Here is a 20,589-nt window from a genome sequence, read left to right as displayed (position 1 = left end):
GATCTATAAGGCAAGTCAGTATTATTAACTGAATTGGAACTGGGCTAAATTATTCCTGAGATGATAAATCTATTTTTGGAGTATATCATTTCAAGTGAGGCTTGACTTGATCCAGATTTGATCCTCCCATTAAAAAATACTTCCACAAAAATATTTCCATACCAATATTGAGTTTGCTTTCTCCATGACATGCTAGTTTTCTATATATTTGTAAAAAGATATAGTCAGTCATTGTTTGCTCCCATTCCTAGTCAGTAGTGATACAATCCATACAAGCTAATTGGTGGGAGAGATCCATTTATTCAAATTATTTGAGGACAGATTTAATACCTCTGACACCTTGAAGGTTGCCTGAAATGGCTGCTAGAAAAAATATTCCACAATAGAGATGTATATACATTTTTCTGCATCATAGATAATATAAAAAATAGCTACAAGATCAAAGATGCAACCATCTGGACAAAATGAATAAAGTAAAGCCTAGAACAGAGAAGACATTTAATTACTATTACATATTTCAAGATACTGTCAGAGGAATCCTAATATTACCCGAAAAAGTATGTCCGTTTTCCTTTGGATTCCTCTACCCCTGCACAGAAGAAACCATGAATGGGGCATGAATGGAAAATATGGATTAAACTTCCCCAAACCTATTCACATCACCAATTGTTTATTTTTCTTTCATTCTGGCAGTAAAATTAAAATACTAATAAAAACAAGTAGTGAGGCTAGAAATTATAGTTTCCCTGCACCCTCTGCATCCTAGCAATCTATAAAAATTGCCAGTATGTAAGAAACTCAGACATCTCATTTCATGTGCTGTTGGACATCAACATTTTAAGTTTAAGGACTAGGAAAAGAATTGGCTGAATAGCTTTGCTAATGTTCAAGGACTAGAATACGATAAATTAACCTTTGTATGACATCCAGAATCATTAATGTGAGATGGGGGGGGGGACTCTTTAAATCATTTAAAATAAAAATTTCTGAGACTAGATCAGAAAGCCTACAATCTCAAACAGCCTGTTCAGCCTAGAGAGGCCTCACATTGATCTGAACTAATTCAATTGTATTATATGAATGAGCCTTATTCTTTTCATATCCTTGCTTATAATGGTTAGAATTAGTCATTAGTCCGTTCCAGATCAAAATCAAGAGCAGGTCATATTGGTGTGTGCCGGCGCACTGCTGAAATGATTTTGTTGATACTCTCACAAAATGTCTGTCACAGAGGTGACTGCCTATTCTCAAAGTGACTGGCATGGCAAGTTTGGTTGATTGTAAAACACTCATTTATCCAAAAATAATTAGCTGAAGTTCTTCTCAATCGCTTCTTAAAGTGCCTTTATATTTTTTATCAATTTTATACCCCCATTTTCAATTCAGGTAAACCCACTGCACAGTCTTCTAAACAAAGACCTGGGCTGCAGTCATGTTTTTGTAACAATGACTATGAGACCCATTTTTAAAACAACATTAATGCTAGAGGCTAGCACTTTGCTTTCAAATACTATCCCCCACCCCTTTTTAAAAAAAACATAAAATAAAACTAAGGGCAGTTGGGGCAGTGGGTTGGGTGGGTACAAAGATTTATAACACACAGCTTTCTCCTGCTGTATCTTTCCTTACCAACAGTGTTTCTTCCAAAATCCTAAATACAGGTTTCTTTCTCAACATATTCAAAAGAAGATACATTCGTAAGTGTAGAAATTGGGGCTGAATCTGCAAAGTCTTCTTTGTTCCATAATGAGGGCCTCCTGTTTCCTAATCTAGGCCATCTCAAGAGAAAACTCACACCAAGATTCTTAAGAGTCCTCAATGGCCCATGCTCACCATTTTGGAAATTAGCCCCATCTCAGGCCTCTACAGGGCCTATAAATCAAACCAGATCTCTTGGCAACTATCAGAAGGCTGATTTTACAAACATATAAAACTATTTCCCACTCTATTTCGTTGACTGAATTTCTCCTTTACAATGAGGACGTAATCATTATTAGATAATAATGAAAGCTAGAGAGTAAGGCTAATCTGATACATAACAGGCCTGTTCAGCAGTTACACGCATGCCGTCAAGCAATTTTCTCTTGCTGTCTTTAGACAGACACATTTGGCCTGCTTTTTGGTGGAGGAAAAACCATGCTTGTATGGAGGATGGAAGTCCACACGGATTTCATGCCAACTTTTTTGTGCTGAAGGGGAGGAGGGGCACCTCTGCCGTTCATTGATGAATTTTCCACCTGGCAAAGGCATGGGCAATGAATTATCTAAAGGAGCCACACGAGAAGCTGAGACTGTTATGGAGGACCAAACCAATAAGCTGAACTTACTTCTGCCGCTGGTGCCACCCACATGCTGAGGGAGCAAGGGAGTATGAAGCCATGCCTCCCTTTGCCTCAGCCTGGCCGCTGTTCTTCTGCTGCAGGTACAGAAAAGCTTTCTCTTGCTAGCCAACTGCTTCTCCCACTCCCTTACTATTCACTTTTTATTTTTTAACTTCCAATTGGCCTCATGCTGGCCAGATAGGGAGAGCCAAAGGGCCAGATATGGCCTGGGACCATAAAATGCCTAGGTCTGACCTAGCAGAATAGGACTTTCTCTACTGATCTAATCTTGCAGCTCACTTTCGCGTAGATCCTAAACCACTCCTGGAGACAGAGGAGGAAAGGCAGGCAGTAATCTAGGAATTTGGAAATTCAGTGGAAGTTCGAGGAGACTGCTAGAGATGAAGACTAAGGTGAGGAAAAAAGCAACAATGATCACCCAATGAAACCTGAAAACTAAATTCTGCAGCATGCAGTAGTCTTTATTCAAGATTGAACCCACCAAAGGGTTTTTTTCTCTGTGATTCTTTAATTATCCTGTTTTATTTCATTCAATATGCAATGTTGTGCCTCTATATAGCAGATAAAGCTCTCATGGGGTTTTTAGAGGAGCAGAGCAATCTTGCGGTTCCTTCTAGCATGTTTCTATTTTTTCCCCTCTTCCATAGGGATGGTGTTGTTTTGGCACCTAAAAATGTTTACACCAAGCTCACTTGCATCAGGTCAGTGTATGGTGGAAGACACAGCAGCAGCAATTCTCCAATCTTTCTCTTGCTTGCTATGGATTTATTCCTTCCTTCCTTCCTTTGCTCCCCAGCATTTTATAATCAGAAAGATGTCTGGAACCTTAAAGAGAAAATCTGTTCCTACAGATTCAAACAGGTGTGCATTTCTTACCTTTCCCAACTGGAGGCCTCGAAAGATATTAGCTCAGGCCTCTAACTTTGTATAAACCTGGTATGAAAATGATTTATTATAGCAAATGTGTAATAAAATTATATAAAATAACCATTTATTTTGGTTTGAAAGACATCCACATTATTCAGAAACAAAATGGTACAGATAAACTGTCTGTCAAGCAAAATAAATTACTGGTTTTTTTAAAACAAAAAAACAAAATCTAAGACAAAGAGGGGGAAAGTATCCCATTGAAGGTCTGCAGGAATCAGATGGATCTTATAATTATACACAGTATTTCAAAGAAGACATCAAAATGAAGTAAAAGATGAACCAAAAATGGAAGTCACTGAAACAGTTTTGCGTTACACAAAGCTGCATTTCAGTAACTCATACAGCTCAGCTTGCTTCAGTGTGGCATGCAGATCTAATACAATGATAGCTGTGAAAAAATGTTTTTAACAGTGGAAAACAGTTTCAGCAGAGTAACAACCAGCAGGTGCTTAGGCACCACTGAGCAGGGGACACAACAGAAAGTGAACAAGTAGTTTTCTGGACTTCAACAGTGGCAAGATCAGGAATTCATTTCTACCGAGGGAGGGAGGGAGGAATCCATTTACGAAAGTGAAAAATCAGTAGCAAATTACACTCCCACTTCTTTCAAAAGTAGGTATTTGTAAACATTCAGGACAAACGTTTCCTTTGATTTATGTTAAGGATGACTTGGGGGCATACACACATTAGCTTTTTTTAAATGTACCAGTATATATTTAAGATACTCATTGTATAGCTTAAACTGAAGTGTGCATTTAAGGTCTAAGATATCATGTAAAGAGATGTATCATTTCCAATTGGTTTCAAAGCCTTCCTGGGTACACAGGTTGTATTGGGTTGCTTTCATGTTATGTAGAAAAACACGCACCCAATCCACTTCTCTTAGGTGAAATGAGAACAAGTTATTCCTTCTGCTAATGTACACAGCTGGTCATTCTTGAAAACTTGCCTCTGAAATTTTTCCTTGAATTGAACCCAGCCATAGCTAGTCCTCACTTAACAACTGCCCTGTTTAGCAATTATTTAGCAGTTACGATAGCACTGAAAAAGTAACTTTATAGACAGTCTTTGAATTTATGATAGTGCAGCATCCCAGGGTCATTTGCTTTCCATTTACATGATTCACAGTTAACTTCCAACAAGCAGAGTCAATGAAGAAGCTGGCACGAGTTGCCAGTCTTGATTGTGGTAAAGCAAGGACTATCTATTGCAGGGGTGTCCAAACTTGGGAACTTTAAGACTTGTGGACTTCAACTCCCAGAATTCCCCAGCCAGCCATGCTGGCTGGGGAATTCTGAGAGTTGAAGTCCACAAGTCTTAAAGTTCCCAAGTTTGGACACCCCTGATCTATTGGCAAATGTGCAGAAACATATGTATACACACCTCTGCTTGAAATCTATACAAAAACTTTGAGATGGGCAAAAATTGCCCCCATTAACTGCTTTTATTCAGTGTTTTTAAATATGTATTTATTTAGCACATTTATGTTACTGCACACTCTCAGACTATATGGTAGTATTCTTACCACCAGTATGAGAATGACAGCATTTTTTTCAAACAGATAAAACATTCTCTTAATGAATCATACTCATTCAATCTTGATCAGTCATTTGAACCTAGGAGGATAAGCTGCTCCCCCCACCCCCAATTCTTTAGCTACTCTGAAGAAATCAAACATTTGTCACTGAACTTCAAATGATCTTGGCTTTGTAATCTTTTGAAACTGGCTAGCCAAATATAAAGGTTTTAATTAAATTTTACAAAACTGTGTATATGCAAGTAGGTCCTGTTATTTGACTTTCTGCTAATCAGAAAGTCAAATAAATAAGACCTAGGTTGTACCACATACTGGGATTAAATGTTTAACAGGTTGTATACAAATTGCACTAGAGGGATCCAATATAAGAATAACAAAGCCACATGACTTCTTCTTTGACTTAAGTGTATCAGAAGTAATATGCAATCTGTTTGTAATATATTAATTGTATAGCCTTAATTTGTTTCAATTTTTAATTTTATGTGTAGGGTAAGCTGAAGTATTTTCTGCTACTTGTGAACAAACCAGACTTCTATGTCCATGCCTTTTTGGATGTTCATACATAGATGTAGCCCTGAACTCCTCACCTTAGGCTTGAAAATGTATGAAACTTATGCTCAGATGTGAATGTCCTTCCACGTGTTAAGCCTGCATTTTTTAGAATTCCCCAGATAAATGTTGCCTGGGAACTTTGAGAATTCTACAAATTTACAATTCATTCTGTTGGGGAAAGTTGACTGAGAAGATGGCATAAATACAAAAGTGCTTTTCTAGGGTTTTTTCCTAAGCTTAGTCAAACTCAGCCTTTCTCCTCTCTGCAACAGCATATTTGGAAGATAATCTAATGTAGACTTGGTGCGGGTAAATCTGGACTAGCGTGATATCAATAATTAAGGTGAAGAATTTTGATGCATTTACAAGGTTTGGGTCCTTAACGACGATGGAAAAATTTGATGAATGGCAAGAATTGACATGTGACATCTCTATGACTCAGAGACAAGTTTACAAGCAACCATCAGGTACAATTAAACAGAAGCTGTATAAATGAATCTGTAACTGGATCAGTTTCTAATGGGAAAAGTACTGGCAACTTTTATTTGGTGCCTCAACATCAATAGCAGCATTTACATTATTTTAACCTGTGCACAATCAAGTAAAATCCAACTGGATAGCAAAGATTTTCTCTGAGCAACTAAATTTATTTTTTTCATTTATTTTCCAAACCAATTTCATTTCTACTAGAATTTAACATTTTAAATATGTTCTCTATAGCAGGGATCCCCAAACCCCGGGCTGCAGCCCACTACCGGTCCGTAACCTAATCAGAAGCAGACCTCAGGAGCAGTGGGCTGGTGCACATGCGCACACACCCTCAACTTGTGTGAGCAGTGGGGCAGCGCGTATACACCCATGCACACAGCTCAACTTGCTCAGGCTGTGTGTGCATGTGGATGTGTGCACAACCCAACCGCTCATGCAAGTTGGCTGTGGGCCGGCTTGCTACTCTCACAACCCCATTCCCCTCTCCCCCGCCCCTGCCAGACCACCAAAATTGGGGACCGCTGCTCTGTACGATATATCCACACTATCCATCGTTTTCAGACCTGAATAAATTATTGTAAATGCAGTAGTTCTATACTGCATTTGTTTCTCAACTGTATTCATTTCTTAACTGAATTCACTTCTCAACTGTATTTAATCTGGTGGCCTTCAACAATTATTTAAAAATGAAGTGAATGTTATAAAAGACTTCCTTGTGTCAACTGATATCAATAAACATTTCAAATAGTTAACAATGCTGTTCTTAGTCCCATCCTTTTTAAACCATTGCTGATTTGACAAATGGACAATTCATTTTAATTGGAAAAACAGGCATTTTAAAATGTTTGCAAAGTTATTCTTGATATTGGTTTTAAGTTTATCATGGGCAGACATAATACAATTATAATACTGCACTACTCACTTGACACATCATCAGCCAAACAAGTTTTAGCATCGAGATTCAAGAAAGAATGGCACCAATATTAGAAATTGTTTTGTGGTTGGACAAACTCATGCTTTTTGTTCTTAAGTGTTCAAATTCCCAGCACAGGAATATTGGATAACACTGAATATTGGAGCAATTTAGTTTACTTATACATTTTCCTAGAAACTACATTAAACTAAAACTGTGTTGTATAATTTCCAAGATATATCCCAGGAACTACATTCATTTCAGCAATTTTAAGGCAACAGCTACACTATTATTTGTGGCAACTTTTTGATAGTTCCCATCTTATAATTTGGAGTGGAAAGGGATATGGGATTCCATATGGCCAGCTCGGAAGTCAGAGAAATCCACTTTTTGATGGAACCAAAAGTTCAGCATAATATCAACTGCAGTGTTTCTCAACTTTGGCAATTTGAAGATGTGTGAACTCCAACTCACAGAATTCCCCAGTCAGCATAACTTCAAGCTGCAAACTACCAATGCTTCAAACACATCTTCAAGAAGTCACGGCTGAGAAACACTTGTCTACTGATACAACATGCTATTTTCTCCATGATGAGTGAGTTCATGCTGAACCAAGCATGAGAGGATCCTCTCATGGGGGCTTGTTGAGCATACCTTGTTGAAGGTCCACCCCCAAGCCCTGAAATTAGAAGGATATGGAAAAAGATTGTTTCTTATGCTCAAAACTGTTTTCCTAGAGATACAGAGAAGGCCTGTACCTCTCTGCTCTTTAAATAGTGCATGGATGTCAGTGAGATTCAGACCAAGTATACACAGGCTGAGTTGTGGTTAGCTTAGATCCATACTACACAATAAGACAGGATGAGCAACGTTTTCTGCCTAGCAGCCAAACTATAGTTTTTCTGCTCTGCCTGAGTCCCAAAAGGGAGATGATATCTGCCATCACTAAAGTAGCCTGAGCCATGATTTGGAAATACATTTGTGTTACTGTGCAATTTATAGGCAAAATTGGTACCTGTACCTTAAGCTTTGCAGAGCCCTCCCCGCATGTACACACATACACACACAAACAGGGAATATTGGCTTAAAGTTTTAAAGAATGCATTTAAACTGACCCCGCCCAAAATTCTACTAAGTCATAAATTGCACCAAGCTGTCCGTGGTCCAGAATGGCTCATCCACATAAACAAAATGAGATCTACATAACTGGGTTAAGCTCAAGTATCCCCTCTTGGGCTTAAGCTTAAGCATCATGCTAAACCCAAATCAAACAAGACACATGGTGGCTTAGCAAGTTATGATCATGTTACTACAATGGTTTATAGATGAGTCTTGTGTCAGTTCAGATATTATTTAACAGGCCATGGTTAAAGGATTTGTGTAAACTTTACCATCAAAGTGCTGGGGAGACGTGGTGACTACTTGCCCAGTTGTGGAACATTTATTCTTACGCCCCTCTTTAGATAGCATATAAAAAAAATATTCAGAGCACATAAACCCTTTGTTACATGGAGACTAACATGATACAGTAAGAATTTGGCAACCTGGCTATACAAAATCCTGATTTGGTCATTGAATCCTCTCCTACAGAACTACTTATTTGGAATTTTTCAAATGAATCACATACAGAAAACAATGCAGCCATATTCACCGCCCTCTTGTCACCACTCTTTTAACCAGTGGAACAGTGAAAGCTGTAGGACTGGAAGCAAAATTATTCACTATCATCTCTGCTTCCTCCTCGAAGACATTTTTCAGGCAACTGCTCCTGAATTTGTAAAAGTAAGCTATGTTGCCTCAACTTTACCTGACAGTATGAAAAATAAATCCTGACCAAACCATTTGAATACTCCGTATTTAAAATTAATTTTACAGCACCAGCTATCCACTGTCTCAAAAAGTATATTTTCAAAATGGATTCTATATACAACTCAACCAATTGCTATGAACAGGCTATATCTGAGAACATATCAGAGTTTCAGCAATAGAGAATGAAGAATATGCAAGGTCTGCTTTGTTATGGCACAATAGAAGAATGGCACACCGAACTGCTTTCTGTTAAAAAAAATTCTCTTGTGGATGTGTTGTTCCACACCATTAGCCTTTCTTCCCCACAAAGGGCTTCACCCAAACTTCAACTGCCTACATAGCAGAGATTGTACCTTTCCCCCCATTTTGTGCAATGTGCTAGCAATCTAAACAACTGTTCCACGTGGACTTGCCCACAACCACTCACACACAAGTCATATGCAATACTAAACGTCACAGTAAATGACATACTACAGGATAAGCAATAGAAAATATTCTGTCAGATCACATATTTCTCCCCATCTGGAACAAATGTTTTATCCTGCAGACCAGTGGACCCAAAGTTCGATTTCTGAGTGTAATTCATTTTCTTGACAGGTGACAAAGATTCCAACACAGATCCAGAAGTATTGTTGGCAGTCCTGACTTTAGCTGCTTCAGGTTGTAACACAGAACAGTTCTTGTTATTGGTGAGCAAATCCAAGTTTCCGCTTGGGTCAATGATGGCGTTTATAACTGCCAAAAAGGAAAAACAAAGAAGCATGATCAGCTCTCCTATTAAATTCCAACCTATTTTTTCACTTGATGTTTGATACCTGGGCAACAATTGAGCGCATGGACAGTGAATGGCTTCTACAGTAGTGGCCAAAATTGTGGAAACCTTTTGGGAAAAGTGTGTTTTTGAGGTTTGATGGCTAATAGCACCACTTTTTTTGGAGTAGTACCATAAAAGTATATATCAACGGAAAGATAATTGAATCAAGAATGTAATGCAACAAAGTTTGTAAAATTATCTGTATTCTATGAAACGTTATAGCCAAATATAGCCAGCAATAAAACCCAGTTAATAGAAGCAATCATTCAATTTTGGTTCCACATTATAACAGCTGTAGAACTAAAAGACTTGGTTCACTCCATGGGAAGACGATGTAAGGCTGTAATTCATGCTAAAGGTTACTCAACTAAGTATTAACTGACATGGTGATAATTTTTGTATATCTCAGTTTTTCAATGTGTTTCACTTTTCTTCTTTATAACTGCTATTCTAAAAGCAAATCCTTCATAAAAGTTATTGCATTACATTCTTGATTAAATTATCTTTACGTTGATATATAATTTTATGGTACTACTCCAAAAGAAAATGGTGTTATTAGCCATCAAACCTCAAAAATAATGTACACTTTTCCCAAAAGGTTTCCACAATTTTAACCACTACTGTATTTCAGAAGCATAAACTCCAGGCAGATAATTTAAAGCTATAAAAGCTCATTCTGTGACAACTCTCTTTGTGAAGACTGAATTATATTGATTTTATTTTATTTATATTGCTGTCCCTCTCATCTATGTGATTCTAGGTGGCTTACAATGAAATACATAAAATACACAATATGAAAATAAAATACATAGTAGTTTGGCATCATCCAACTCATTACTGTATCCACATACCGTAGTTAGGAGACAGACTTTATCATATGCCTTGGACCCCGGGCTTAGGGACAAAACCAAATCTCAAAGGCCTTATGGAATACTCCTTAACTGAGAATACTTGGGAACAGTGGTGGGACATGATCGGTACGCACCAGTACGGGCGTACCAGTGCCTGCTGGGAGCACCAGGTACCATTCCAGTACAGTGCTCCAGAGGGCTCACCCACCCTCCTTACCTGTATTTGAGCCAATCGGGGCTTAGGCGCACGTACATGGAGAGTACGGTGCCTGCGCGATGCTCTGCCAAGCAGCTGGAGCAGCGCAGATGGTAAGTACGCATGCATGCGCTGCGCGCATGTGGTGGACACCCAGCCCCGTTGCACCATACCAGGTGCAACGGGATCTGGAACCCACCACTGCTTGGGAGTATACCTCTCCTGCTAGACAGGTAGAGACACCTGGGGACACACAGTCCCATTGGTAAATGGGTTCAGTCCTAAGCCATGAAGGTTTTAAAGGTGAATTGAATTGAAGCCTTCTGAATTGTAGATGAAAGCATACTGGCAACCAGTGCAATTCGTGAAGCAGTGATGGCATATGCACCAAGCAACTGCTTGCATTCTATACCACAGTATTGGTGAACCTTTTCGGCACCAAGTGCCGAAACGGAAGTGTGTGCACACACGCATGACGAAAACCAGAAGAGCAACCCGGTGTTCATGCATTCGCAGGGCACCTGCTCTTCCAGTTTTCGGCATGCACATGCTTACCGTCTACCTAGTCTTCCAGTTTCTGGCATATATGTGCCCGCGAAGACCACCTGGCCGGTACACATGCGTGTACCAGAAACTGGAAGAACAGCCACCCGGTGCTCATTCACACACTGGGAAGATAATATTCTAGATTCTGGTGTGCACATGCGCACTGGCCACCTGGTCTTCTGGCATGCATGCATGCACGAAGGCCAGCTGACTGGTATGCATGCGTGTGCCAGAAACCAGAAGAACAGCCACCCGGTGCACAAGCACGTGCCGGGAAGATGAAACTTCAATGTAATTCAATGTAGTTCAATGTACCTGTCTTGCACCTGTCTTGCACCTGTCTTTCGCAGTACTCTTTTCAAATTTGGATACTGTCCCCTTTGTAAACAAATTACTAGTCTACATAGACAGATTACCTATCTAGAATCTCTAATCTGTGCTTTCCAAGCAGAAATTAGATGTCCAATTCGGCCATTCCACTCTATGGAGATGCCACGCTATCAGCCCCCCTTACCGCAAAGATCCTGCAGGAGAAGAGCACTCTGGACAACCGTGGGATCTGGGAGAGTGAGAGCTGTGAACCATAAACACAAAGCTTTTGCTGTGACCCAGCATAACAGATCCTAATGGGGACACTAAAGAGACAGGTCAAGGTAGTTGTGATAATGATGACTCAAAAAAGGAGGGGATCGTGGTCCAAAATGAAGAACTTACTTCGGAAAGGCAAAATGGGGAACCAGGTATCACACATCAGTTGCACAAGAAGAGCAAGGTATGCAAAAAGAGAAGTCACCTTCTGGTTGGGATGTAAATTTAGGAAAGGATATAGAGGTTTTAAAAGAGGTCAGGTGTCTGCCAGGTGCTACTGCCGACAGAGACAAGAGGCGTATTCTTAAGATAGTCAAGAATGCAAGTAAGGACTGTGATGTTGATGCTATTATACATCTTGGCACAAATGATCTGTCCCATAAAGATGTACTTTCTGTGAAGACTGATTTCCAGAGCTTGGGGTATGAACTTAGTTGTATAGGTTGTAGGCTTATCTTTTCAGAGGTTTTACCAGTATATAATGAACAAAAAGGAAAGGGCCAGTGTGTAGCAGAGTTTAATGTGTGGCTAAAGGAGTGGTGTAAAAGGGAAGGCTTTGGTTTTATTAGTCATGATGTCTGCAGCTGGTCCAATGAAAAACTGTACAAAAGAGATGGTTTGCACCCATCCAAGAAAGGGACTGAGTTACTTGGCATTAAATTCACAGATTTTCTGGATAAACATTTAAACTGAACAGCGGGGACAGAGAATTAATTGATGCAGAACATTTCTGTCCCCAGCAATCTAAAATTCATAGGGTTATCAGTGCATGTAACACAGGTGTTTGTGCGGGTAAGATTATCACTCCCGCTGTCAAGCAAAACCAAGCATTTAATAGTGAGTGCCATATCATGTGCATGAATCATATAAGTGGCAAGAAAATAGGGGCAGTCAGGCATAACACAGGTTATGTCGACAGTAAACACAGGTCAATCAAAATGGACTCAAATGTCTATACACCAATGCACAGAGTATGAGGAATAAACAGGGCAAATTAGAAATTCAAGTAAGAGGGCAGATACGATATTGTTGCCATTACAGAAACATAGTGGGATGAAACCGACAAATGGAACATACAGCTAGAAGGATTTAAATTATTTAAAAGAAATAGACCAAATAAAAGAGGAGGTGGAGTTGCACTATATACAGAAATAGAGCACAACAATGATGAGAACTATCTTGAATGCATTTGGGTCAATATTAAAGGTTGGGGGGGAAATGACATTGCCATAGGTTTATACTACAGGCCACCCAACCAAGCAGAGGAAGTAGATGAACTTTTTGCTAGTCAGATAACTAAGGTATGTAGGAAGCACACCACAATAGTAGTGGGGGATTTTAACTACCCTGATATCAACTGGGAAACAAACTGCACCAAGTGGAAGATCCAACAGGTTTCTAACAAACCTAGCAGACAACTTTGTTTCCCAAAAGGTAGAGAAGGGAACAAGGGGATCAGCCATATTGGACTTAATTCTCACTAACAGAGAGGAAATGATAGAAGGTGTTGAAGCCACAGGAACCCTGGGGGCAACTGACCATGCAATATTGGAATTCAACATTATGCAAACACAAGTAGTAGAACAAAGTGAAACTAGAGTCTTGGACTTTAAGAGAGCAAATTTCAATAAACTTAGAGCTTGGGAAAAATTCCATGGATGAGAATCCTCAAGGGGAAAACAACTCAAGAAGCTTGGGAAATTTTTAAAAATGAGATTACAAAAGCCCAGTCTAGCACAATACCAATGAAGAAGAAAAATAACAGCTCCCAAAAGAAACCAGCATGGCTGCATAAAGAACTCTCTGACAAATTGAAATACAAAAAAGATAAGTATAAAAAGTGGAAAGAGGGGGACATAACGAAGGCAGAATATCAGCAAATAGCCCGAGCCTGTAAAGATGAAGGGAGGAAAGCTAAGGCTCACAATGAAGAAAGGCTTGCCACAAAAGTAAAAAATAACAAAAAAAAGCTTCTTCCAACATGTTAAAAACAAAAAAAAAGTTAAGGAAACAATTGGTCCATTGCTGGGAGAAAGTGGCAAGAAGGTGACAAGCAACAGGGAGAAAGCAGAACTATTTAACTCATGTTTTGCATCTGTCTTTACACAAAGGGATAAAACAGTCCAATCTATCAAAAACAGCACCACAAAAATCAGATTAGGAACACAAGTTGAAATAGGGAAGAAAATGGTAAGTAAGCACCTGTCTACCCTAGACGAGTTCAAATCACCAGGACCAGAAGGATTACACCCAAGGGTTCTGAAGGAACTGGCAGACGAGATCTCAGAACCACTGAACTATATCTTTCAGAGATCCCGGAGCACCGGGGAACTACCAGAGGACTGGAAAAGAGCTGATGTGGTTCCCATCTTCCAAAAAGGAAAAAAAAAACAGATCCAGGAAACTACAGACCTATCAGCCTAACCTCAATACCAGGAAAGATTCTGGAAAAGATAATCAAGCAACAAATTAGTGAACATCTAGAAGCAAACAAAGTAATAGCCAAAAGCCAACATGGGTTTGTCAAAAAAAGATTATGCCAGACTAATCTTATTGCATTCTTTGATAATGTGACAAAATTAGTGGACCAGAGGAGTGCCGTCGATATAATTTACTTGGACTTCAGTAAGGCTTTTGATAAAGTAGACCATAACCTACTACTAGATAAAGTAGAAGAATGTGGGTTAGACAGCATCACCACCAGATGGATTCGTAACTGGCTGACCAACCGCACTCAACGTGTAATCCTCAATGGAACTGCATCTACATGGAGGGAAGTATGCAGTGGAGTACCCCAAGGCTGTTTTGGGCCCAGTACTCTTCAACATCTTCATCAATGATTTGGATGAGGGAATAAATGGGGAACTCATCAAATTTGCAGATGACACCAAGCTGGCAGGAATAGCCAACACTACAGAAGATAGGCTAAGGATACAGAAGGATCTTGACAAACTTGAACATTGGGCACTATCTAATAAAATGAAATTCAATGGTGAAAAGAGTAAGGTTCTACATTTAGGCAAGAAAAATGAAATGCACAGGTACAGTATAGGTGGTACCTTGCTCAACAATAGTAACTGTGAAAGGGATCTTGGAGTCCTAGTGGACAACCATTTAAAAAGGAGCCAGCGGTGTGCAGCACCTGCCAAAAAAGCCAACACAGTTCTAGGCTACATAAACAGAGGGATTGAATCAAGATCACATGAAGTGTTAATACCACTTTATAAGGCCACACTTGGAATACTGCTTTCAGTTTTGGTCACCACGATGTAGAAAAGATGTGGAGACTCTAGAAAGAGTGCAGAGAAGAGCAATGAAGATGATTAGGGGACTGGAGACTAAAACATATGAAGAACGGTTGCAGGAACTTGGTATGTCTAGTTCAATAGAAAGAAGGACTAGGGGAGACATGATAGCAGTGTTCCAATATCTCAGGGGTTGCCACAAAGAAGAGGAGTCAAACTATTTTCCAAGGCACCTGAGGTAGAACAAGAAGCAATGGGTGGAAACTAATCAAGGAGAGAAGCAACTTAGAACTGAGGAGAAATTTCCTGACAGTTAGAACAATTACATCAGTGGAACAGCTTGCCTCCAGAAGTTGTGAATGTCCCAACACTGGAAGTCTTTAAGATGATGTTGGATAGCCATTTGTCTGAAACGGTATAGAGTTTCCTGCCTAGGCAGGGGGTTGGACTAGAAGACCTCCAAGGTCCCTTCCAACTCTGCTATTGTATTGTATTGTAACTTCCGGTTTCCGGCACGCAGATGTGTGCATGTGTGCTGGCCAGCTGGTCTTCACACGTGTTTGTGCACCAGAAACTGGAAGACCAGGTGGCCAGTGTGCATGCACATGCTGTAAATTGGAAGAAGAGCCGCCAGGCACGCGCATGCACACCGGGTGACTACTCTTCCCATTTCCAGCATTCCCGCATAACTGAAAACCAGCTGGCCAGCACACATGCACATGTTAGAAACCGGAAGATCATTGGAAGAGCAACATGCGACAGCTCTGCGTGTCACTTCCGACATGCTTGCCATAGGTTCGCCATCATGGCTATACCAGTTGAAACTTCCAATACCCCTTGAGTGCAAACATATAGTTATCTTCACTTGAAGTTGCTCGGCAGACAGTTTGTTTTATCTGAAGACCAAAGTAAGTCTTGCTTTACACTCCGACACATGGCATATTGCAACATCTCCAGCTTTCTGTTTTTCAAAACTTAATCATATCTATTTAAGGTTAATCATTTATATATAAAAAAAGAACTACAAAAGCAAGTATTACAAACCTTCAAGTTGTTTTTGGACTCTGCGAAGCTCCTTCAAAATAGAGCTGATTTCCTAGATTTAAAACATTAAATGCTGATGAACTTTAGCAAAACAAGCCAGTGGTATAGTGTACATTTTAAAAAATTCAATTAAACCAATTTATACCTAGTTTCATACTTGTTCAATCTTGTTTTAAAACAACATATACCTAAATATTTTCTTTAAATTTACTTTTAAAGATTTACAACTGGATTTCAATTTTAAAACTCTTTTTGGTTTTCACTCTATTATATTAAAATTCAAGTGCTGAGTTCCACAGTGTGAATCTTATCAGTAGAATATATGTTTACTTACATGCTTCCTCAAAAGTAAAAATATGCAAAAGCTAATCCCACATTTTGATTTTTGAATCTCAGATTTATTCCAAAACTTAAACATTTGTATATGTAAATCCAACAAGTTCATCAATGCATATTTTTCATAGCAAGACTGCAAAGCACATAATTTAAGAAAATGACTTCCCACCTTGTTTGATGTCTTTAAAATTGGCACTTCATTTTCAGAATTAATTTTGGCTTCCATTTCTTCCCATGTGCTCTCAGTATTCTGGAACAGAATTCTGATACAAATACATTAATGTTGTTACTTCCAAAGTTTAAAACAAACCTTCAGAAATATGTGTTTTTATTTATTGCAACTATAAAATAATGCATCATCATATTCAGATGGGAGCTAAATGTTTCCTTAAATGGCCACCATGACGTTTCTGGTAAGTCTCCCATCCAAGTAGTAACCAGGTCTGACCCTGCTTAGCTTTTCTAAAGTCACCCAGGTTTGGCTTGATATGGATACTCACTTAACAGAATTTTATATCCCACTTTATAAAAATCAAATGTTTTACAGTAGTGATTCAATCATACAGTCTCTGTATATCTCTGTATCCTACGTTTCAGTATACCTGAATGCTACAAATTATCTATATCAAATTATCTATACTGAAATACTGGCCATTTGAAAGCATATTCAGTTAATTGATTTAAAAAATAAGTTAATTATTAATATTTAAATTATTGGATAAATTCCAAGCATGATTATTTGAAATAAGTTCCAAGAGTTCAAGGAGCCATGTTCAAGACTATGATATAAAACTTAATATCCTAACCAAGATGCAAATACCCATTTTAATTCTCTGCTAAAATTGAGAGCCAGTATTAATCAATGTCATTTTTCTAACTCTGTTATGAAATGCTAGTCTCCAGGGTCCATAAGCGGTTACACAAGAGAGCCATTTACAGTAGATTGGCACCATACACTCACTTCATTTTCTCTGCCAAATTTTCTGTATTTTCCCGAATGGTATGAGATAACTGGGACACAGGGTTTAGCATCAAATTGTCAAAGATCACCTGGAATACAATTACCAAAACAAATTTCAAAGACAGCATTTTTAACTTGAGTCTTTTTGATAACCTTCACCCAGTTATTCATGGAACTGATGATCTCATTCGGAAGTAGTTTCATACGTCCATATCTTACACATGGAGGAATTTAATTTCCTATACTTCCATGAAATGGAAATACACTTGCCTCTTCCCTGTTTCTTATCCGTGTTCTTTTTGTGATATCCTCCTCCCGGCTGTCATTCATATTTTGGTCAAAATCACGGAATCCCAATGAACCAGGAGGCACCTTTTGGAAGTTTAGGCTTGCTTCTGGTATATGCTGTACCAGCTTAAGAATAAAAAATAAATGCTGAATTGAATTATCTAGTTGACAATATAAGAAAGAAGTAACAAGCAACTATGGTGTGATCTTCTAATACCAGTCTTCTTCATCTAGGTGGGAGCAACTCATTACATGCGGAGAAGCTACTGAAAATGACACATGGTGTTGAGTTCGTCTCCTTCATTTCTATAAAGCATTGCACAATTTACCCAGTGACTCAATATTAAGTAGTTTGTTTACTTACTGCAGCTCCATGTCACTGCCTGCAAACAATGGCAAAATTCACAAAAGAAATGATATCACATATTTATTGAATATTGCAGTATCCAATATAGGAGTGTCATTTTCACCAGCTTTCAATATAATACATATTACTAGTACTATTCAATCATTTCAAAATATTAGAATCGCTTTTCAAGACACTAACTAGCACCAGATGAAATGTTACATTAAAAATATGCAAGTGTAGAAGACAGTCCACATTCAATGGACTTAGTCATTTTATCAATTAAAACTTTCCTTTAGAGAGGTTTTTTTTGTTTTGTTTTGTTGCTGTTTAGGAAATATGAATGTGAAATGCACTTAAGATTTCCATGTGCATCATCCTAGTAAGACACCATTTTTTAACTCATGGAAATACATATTTGCAATTTGGCTAAAGCCCCTACAATGGATCCATTCCTAGCGGTTCTTCCTCCAACTTCAGTATCCTGGAAGACTGACTGGAAACCCATGAAAAGTAAACGAGGCATACAAACAGGGCAGGGCTCACAATTGCAAGAATAAACCTATATATTCATGCAGTTGCAATTGTATATGATAGGTCGCTCAGACAAGGCTTCTCTGAATGCATAAACACCCGAAAGGTAAAGGTAGCACACATGCCCTCCCTTCTGCGCATTCAACAAACACAGTAAGTGTGTGACATCTAAACCTGCCCATATCATGACATGGTTTTATCCAATGTATGGGGGTCATGTGGAGGTAAGTTCTAGGGATAAGGGGGGGAGAAATGATGATTCCCAACCGAGTACAGGTAGTCCTCGCTTAGTGACCTTTCAAACTTACAATGAACACCCCAAAAGGTACTTATGACTTGGGTTCAAAGTTGCGGCATCCAGGCCACACCACACCTCTCCGGTCATGTGATCACGTTTTAGGCGTTTAGGAATTGGGCTGCACTTATAGCCATCTGCAGCGCCCTCGTTACTTCTAGTTTCCAGCATAAACCAATGGGTGAACAATGAGTTTGTTCAGTGATCACAATGTTCGCTTAACAACCATGGTGTTCGGTTTATGACCATCTACTTAACGAGCACCACAAAAATTGTCATGAAATCAGGTCGGTCACATGATGACCTGCTTCACAACTGGCATGACTCAGAACTGTAATTCTGGACTCAATTGTGGTCACAAGTCAAGGACTATCTGTAATTCCTTAGGCATCAACTTTTTAAGCTCAATGACTATTTGAATAAAACTAGGTGAGGAAAAACACAGGGATTTAGCTCTAAATCTTGGTGAAAGAAAATTTAAGATCGAAAGAAGGAAAAGAAAAAGTGAGAAAGCTGAAAAAGAATGAAAAAATGGAAAAGAGAAAAAAATATTTAGAGAACACTAAAAGGTTTTAAAGCAGAACATTAAGTGGGATGGAAAATGCACCTGATATGGAATTGCTGCCTGCAAAGCTGAATGAGCAATCTGTATTGAAAGAAAGGAAGAGGGGGGGGAAGGGATACAGAGCAGTCAGTGCTGACCATAAGATTGGAAGAATTAAATGCAAAGTAGAGTATAGCACAATCAAAAAGGCCAAATCAAAGAAGTAACAATACCCATCACATCTAGTGCCACCAGAGAACCATAAGATTTCTATAATTCCTTGCTACCATCTAGTGGTCACCTCAATTTTGGCAACCTAGATCTCATAGCCCTAAAACACACAAAAAAAGAAGCTGGTACTAGCTTGCCCTCCTGTGGCATAACTTGGGAAGTGCTGCTTTGCAATAGCATTGTGGCTAATGTAACAATGCCATACACTAATAGTAGTAGAAGTAATACAAAGCACAGCCTGGGTTTCAAACATTCTTGTTTACTACAACCAGATGTGTGGACAGTGCAGTACTGGGACTGAATCACAGAGTTGGAAGGGACCTTAGAGGTCGCCTTCTTCCACCCACTGGCAAAGGCTTGAGTTGAGAGATCAGGGGCAGAATTCTGCAGAATAAAAACCAGAATCTGGCAATCAATTCCATTTAAATGTCTAAATGTTAATCTGGTCCCAACTGGGCTCATTTCCATAATTACAACGGATAGTTTTAGATCTTGATGGTGAACACACATGGTCATTTAAATACATACAATCGATCTTCTGGGTTTGTTTTAATTTTGGGTTTGGATAAAGCCAATGAAATAATAGGTAATGGTTTAAACACATCTTTTTTTAAAAAAAACAAGCTGATACATTCGGTATGCAAAAGGTCCCCCAGAGGAAAAATTTAGAAGCACGGTCCTACAAAATATTTGTAATCTCTTACTCCAATTATCAATGAAGTGTTAACTTCTCCAGAGCTTGTTTTAATGCTGTCCCTTCACCCATGCACATTCTAAAAAAATCTAATATTGCAATGTTCATATGGATCAGGTATGACTGAATCCAGTGGTGGGCTTCCATTTTTTATTACCAGTTTGCTTGCACATGTGCTCATGCATGTGCATGCTCCACTTCTGCGCATGCACAGAAGCATCCAGGCGGGTGGGCGGAGCCTCCCACTGCTGCTACTAGTGGTTCTCCCGATCCAGGCCGAACCGGGAGCAACCCAACTCTGACTAAATCCATGAGTCAAGTTTTTCTGGGTCGTGCTTTTTATACAAGTTTAACGCAATGGTTTATCCAATCATCACTAAAAAAAAATCTTCACTTCCAAGTTGTGGAGTTTTAGGGTGAATTTTTTTTTGCCACAAACTGGAAAGTGCCTTATGATTGACAGAAATCCTAAAATCAGCTGTTTCAAATTCTGCTACTTAGCAA

At 39.0% G+C, this 20,589-nt stretch overlaps 1 protein-coding gene across 3 annotated transcripts in view; it reads right to left on the bottom strand.

Moving 5' to 3' along the window:
* Positions 1-3,311: 3,311 nt before the first annotated feature.
* The window catches only part of CEP170B (centrosomal protein 170B), a 75,743-nt gene continuing 58,465 nt past the window's right edge, over positions 3,312-20,589 (bottom strand). For all 3 annotated transcript variants that reach the window (XM_081934591.1, XM_081934590.1, XM_081934592.1), the window contains exons 15-19: positions 17,424-17,567; positions 17,154-17,242; positions 16,362-16,455; positions 15,857-15,908; positions 3,312-9,307 (exon numbers count right to left, since the gene is read on the bottom strand). In XM_081934591.1, the coding sequence (XP_081790717.1) occupies positions 9,072-9,307; positions 15,857-15,908; positions 16,362-16,455; positions 17,154-17,242; positions 17,424-17,567 (615 nt within the window). In that variant the 3' untranslated portion in view covers positions 3,312-9,071. The remainder of the gene's footprint in view (positions 9,308-15,856; positions 15,909-16,361; positions 16,456-17,153; positions 17,243-17,423; positions 17,568-20,589) is intronic.

This window comes from Natrix helvetica, assembly GCF_964273705.1.
Source record: "Natrix helvetica genome assembly, chromosome: 1".
NCBI classification, from domain to species: domain Eukaryota; kingdom Metazoa; phylum Chordata; class Lepidosauria; order Squamata; family Natricidae; genus Natrix; species Natrix helvetica.
The sequence above is the reverse complement of the archived record's forward strand: the minus strand, read 5'-3'. Positions and strand labels throughout refer to the sequence as shown.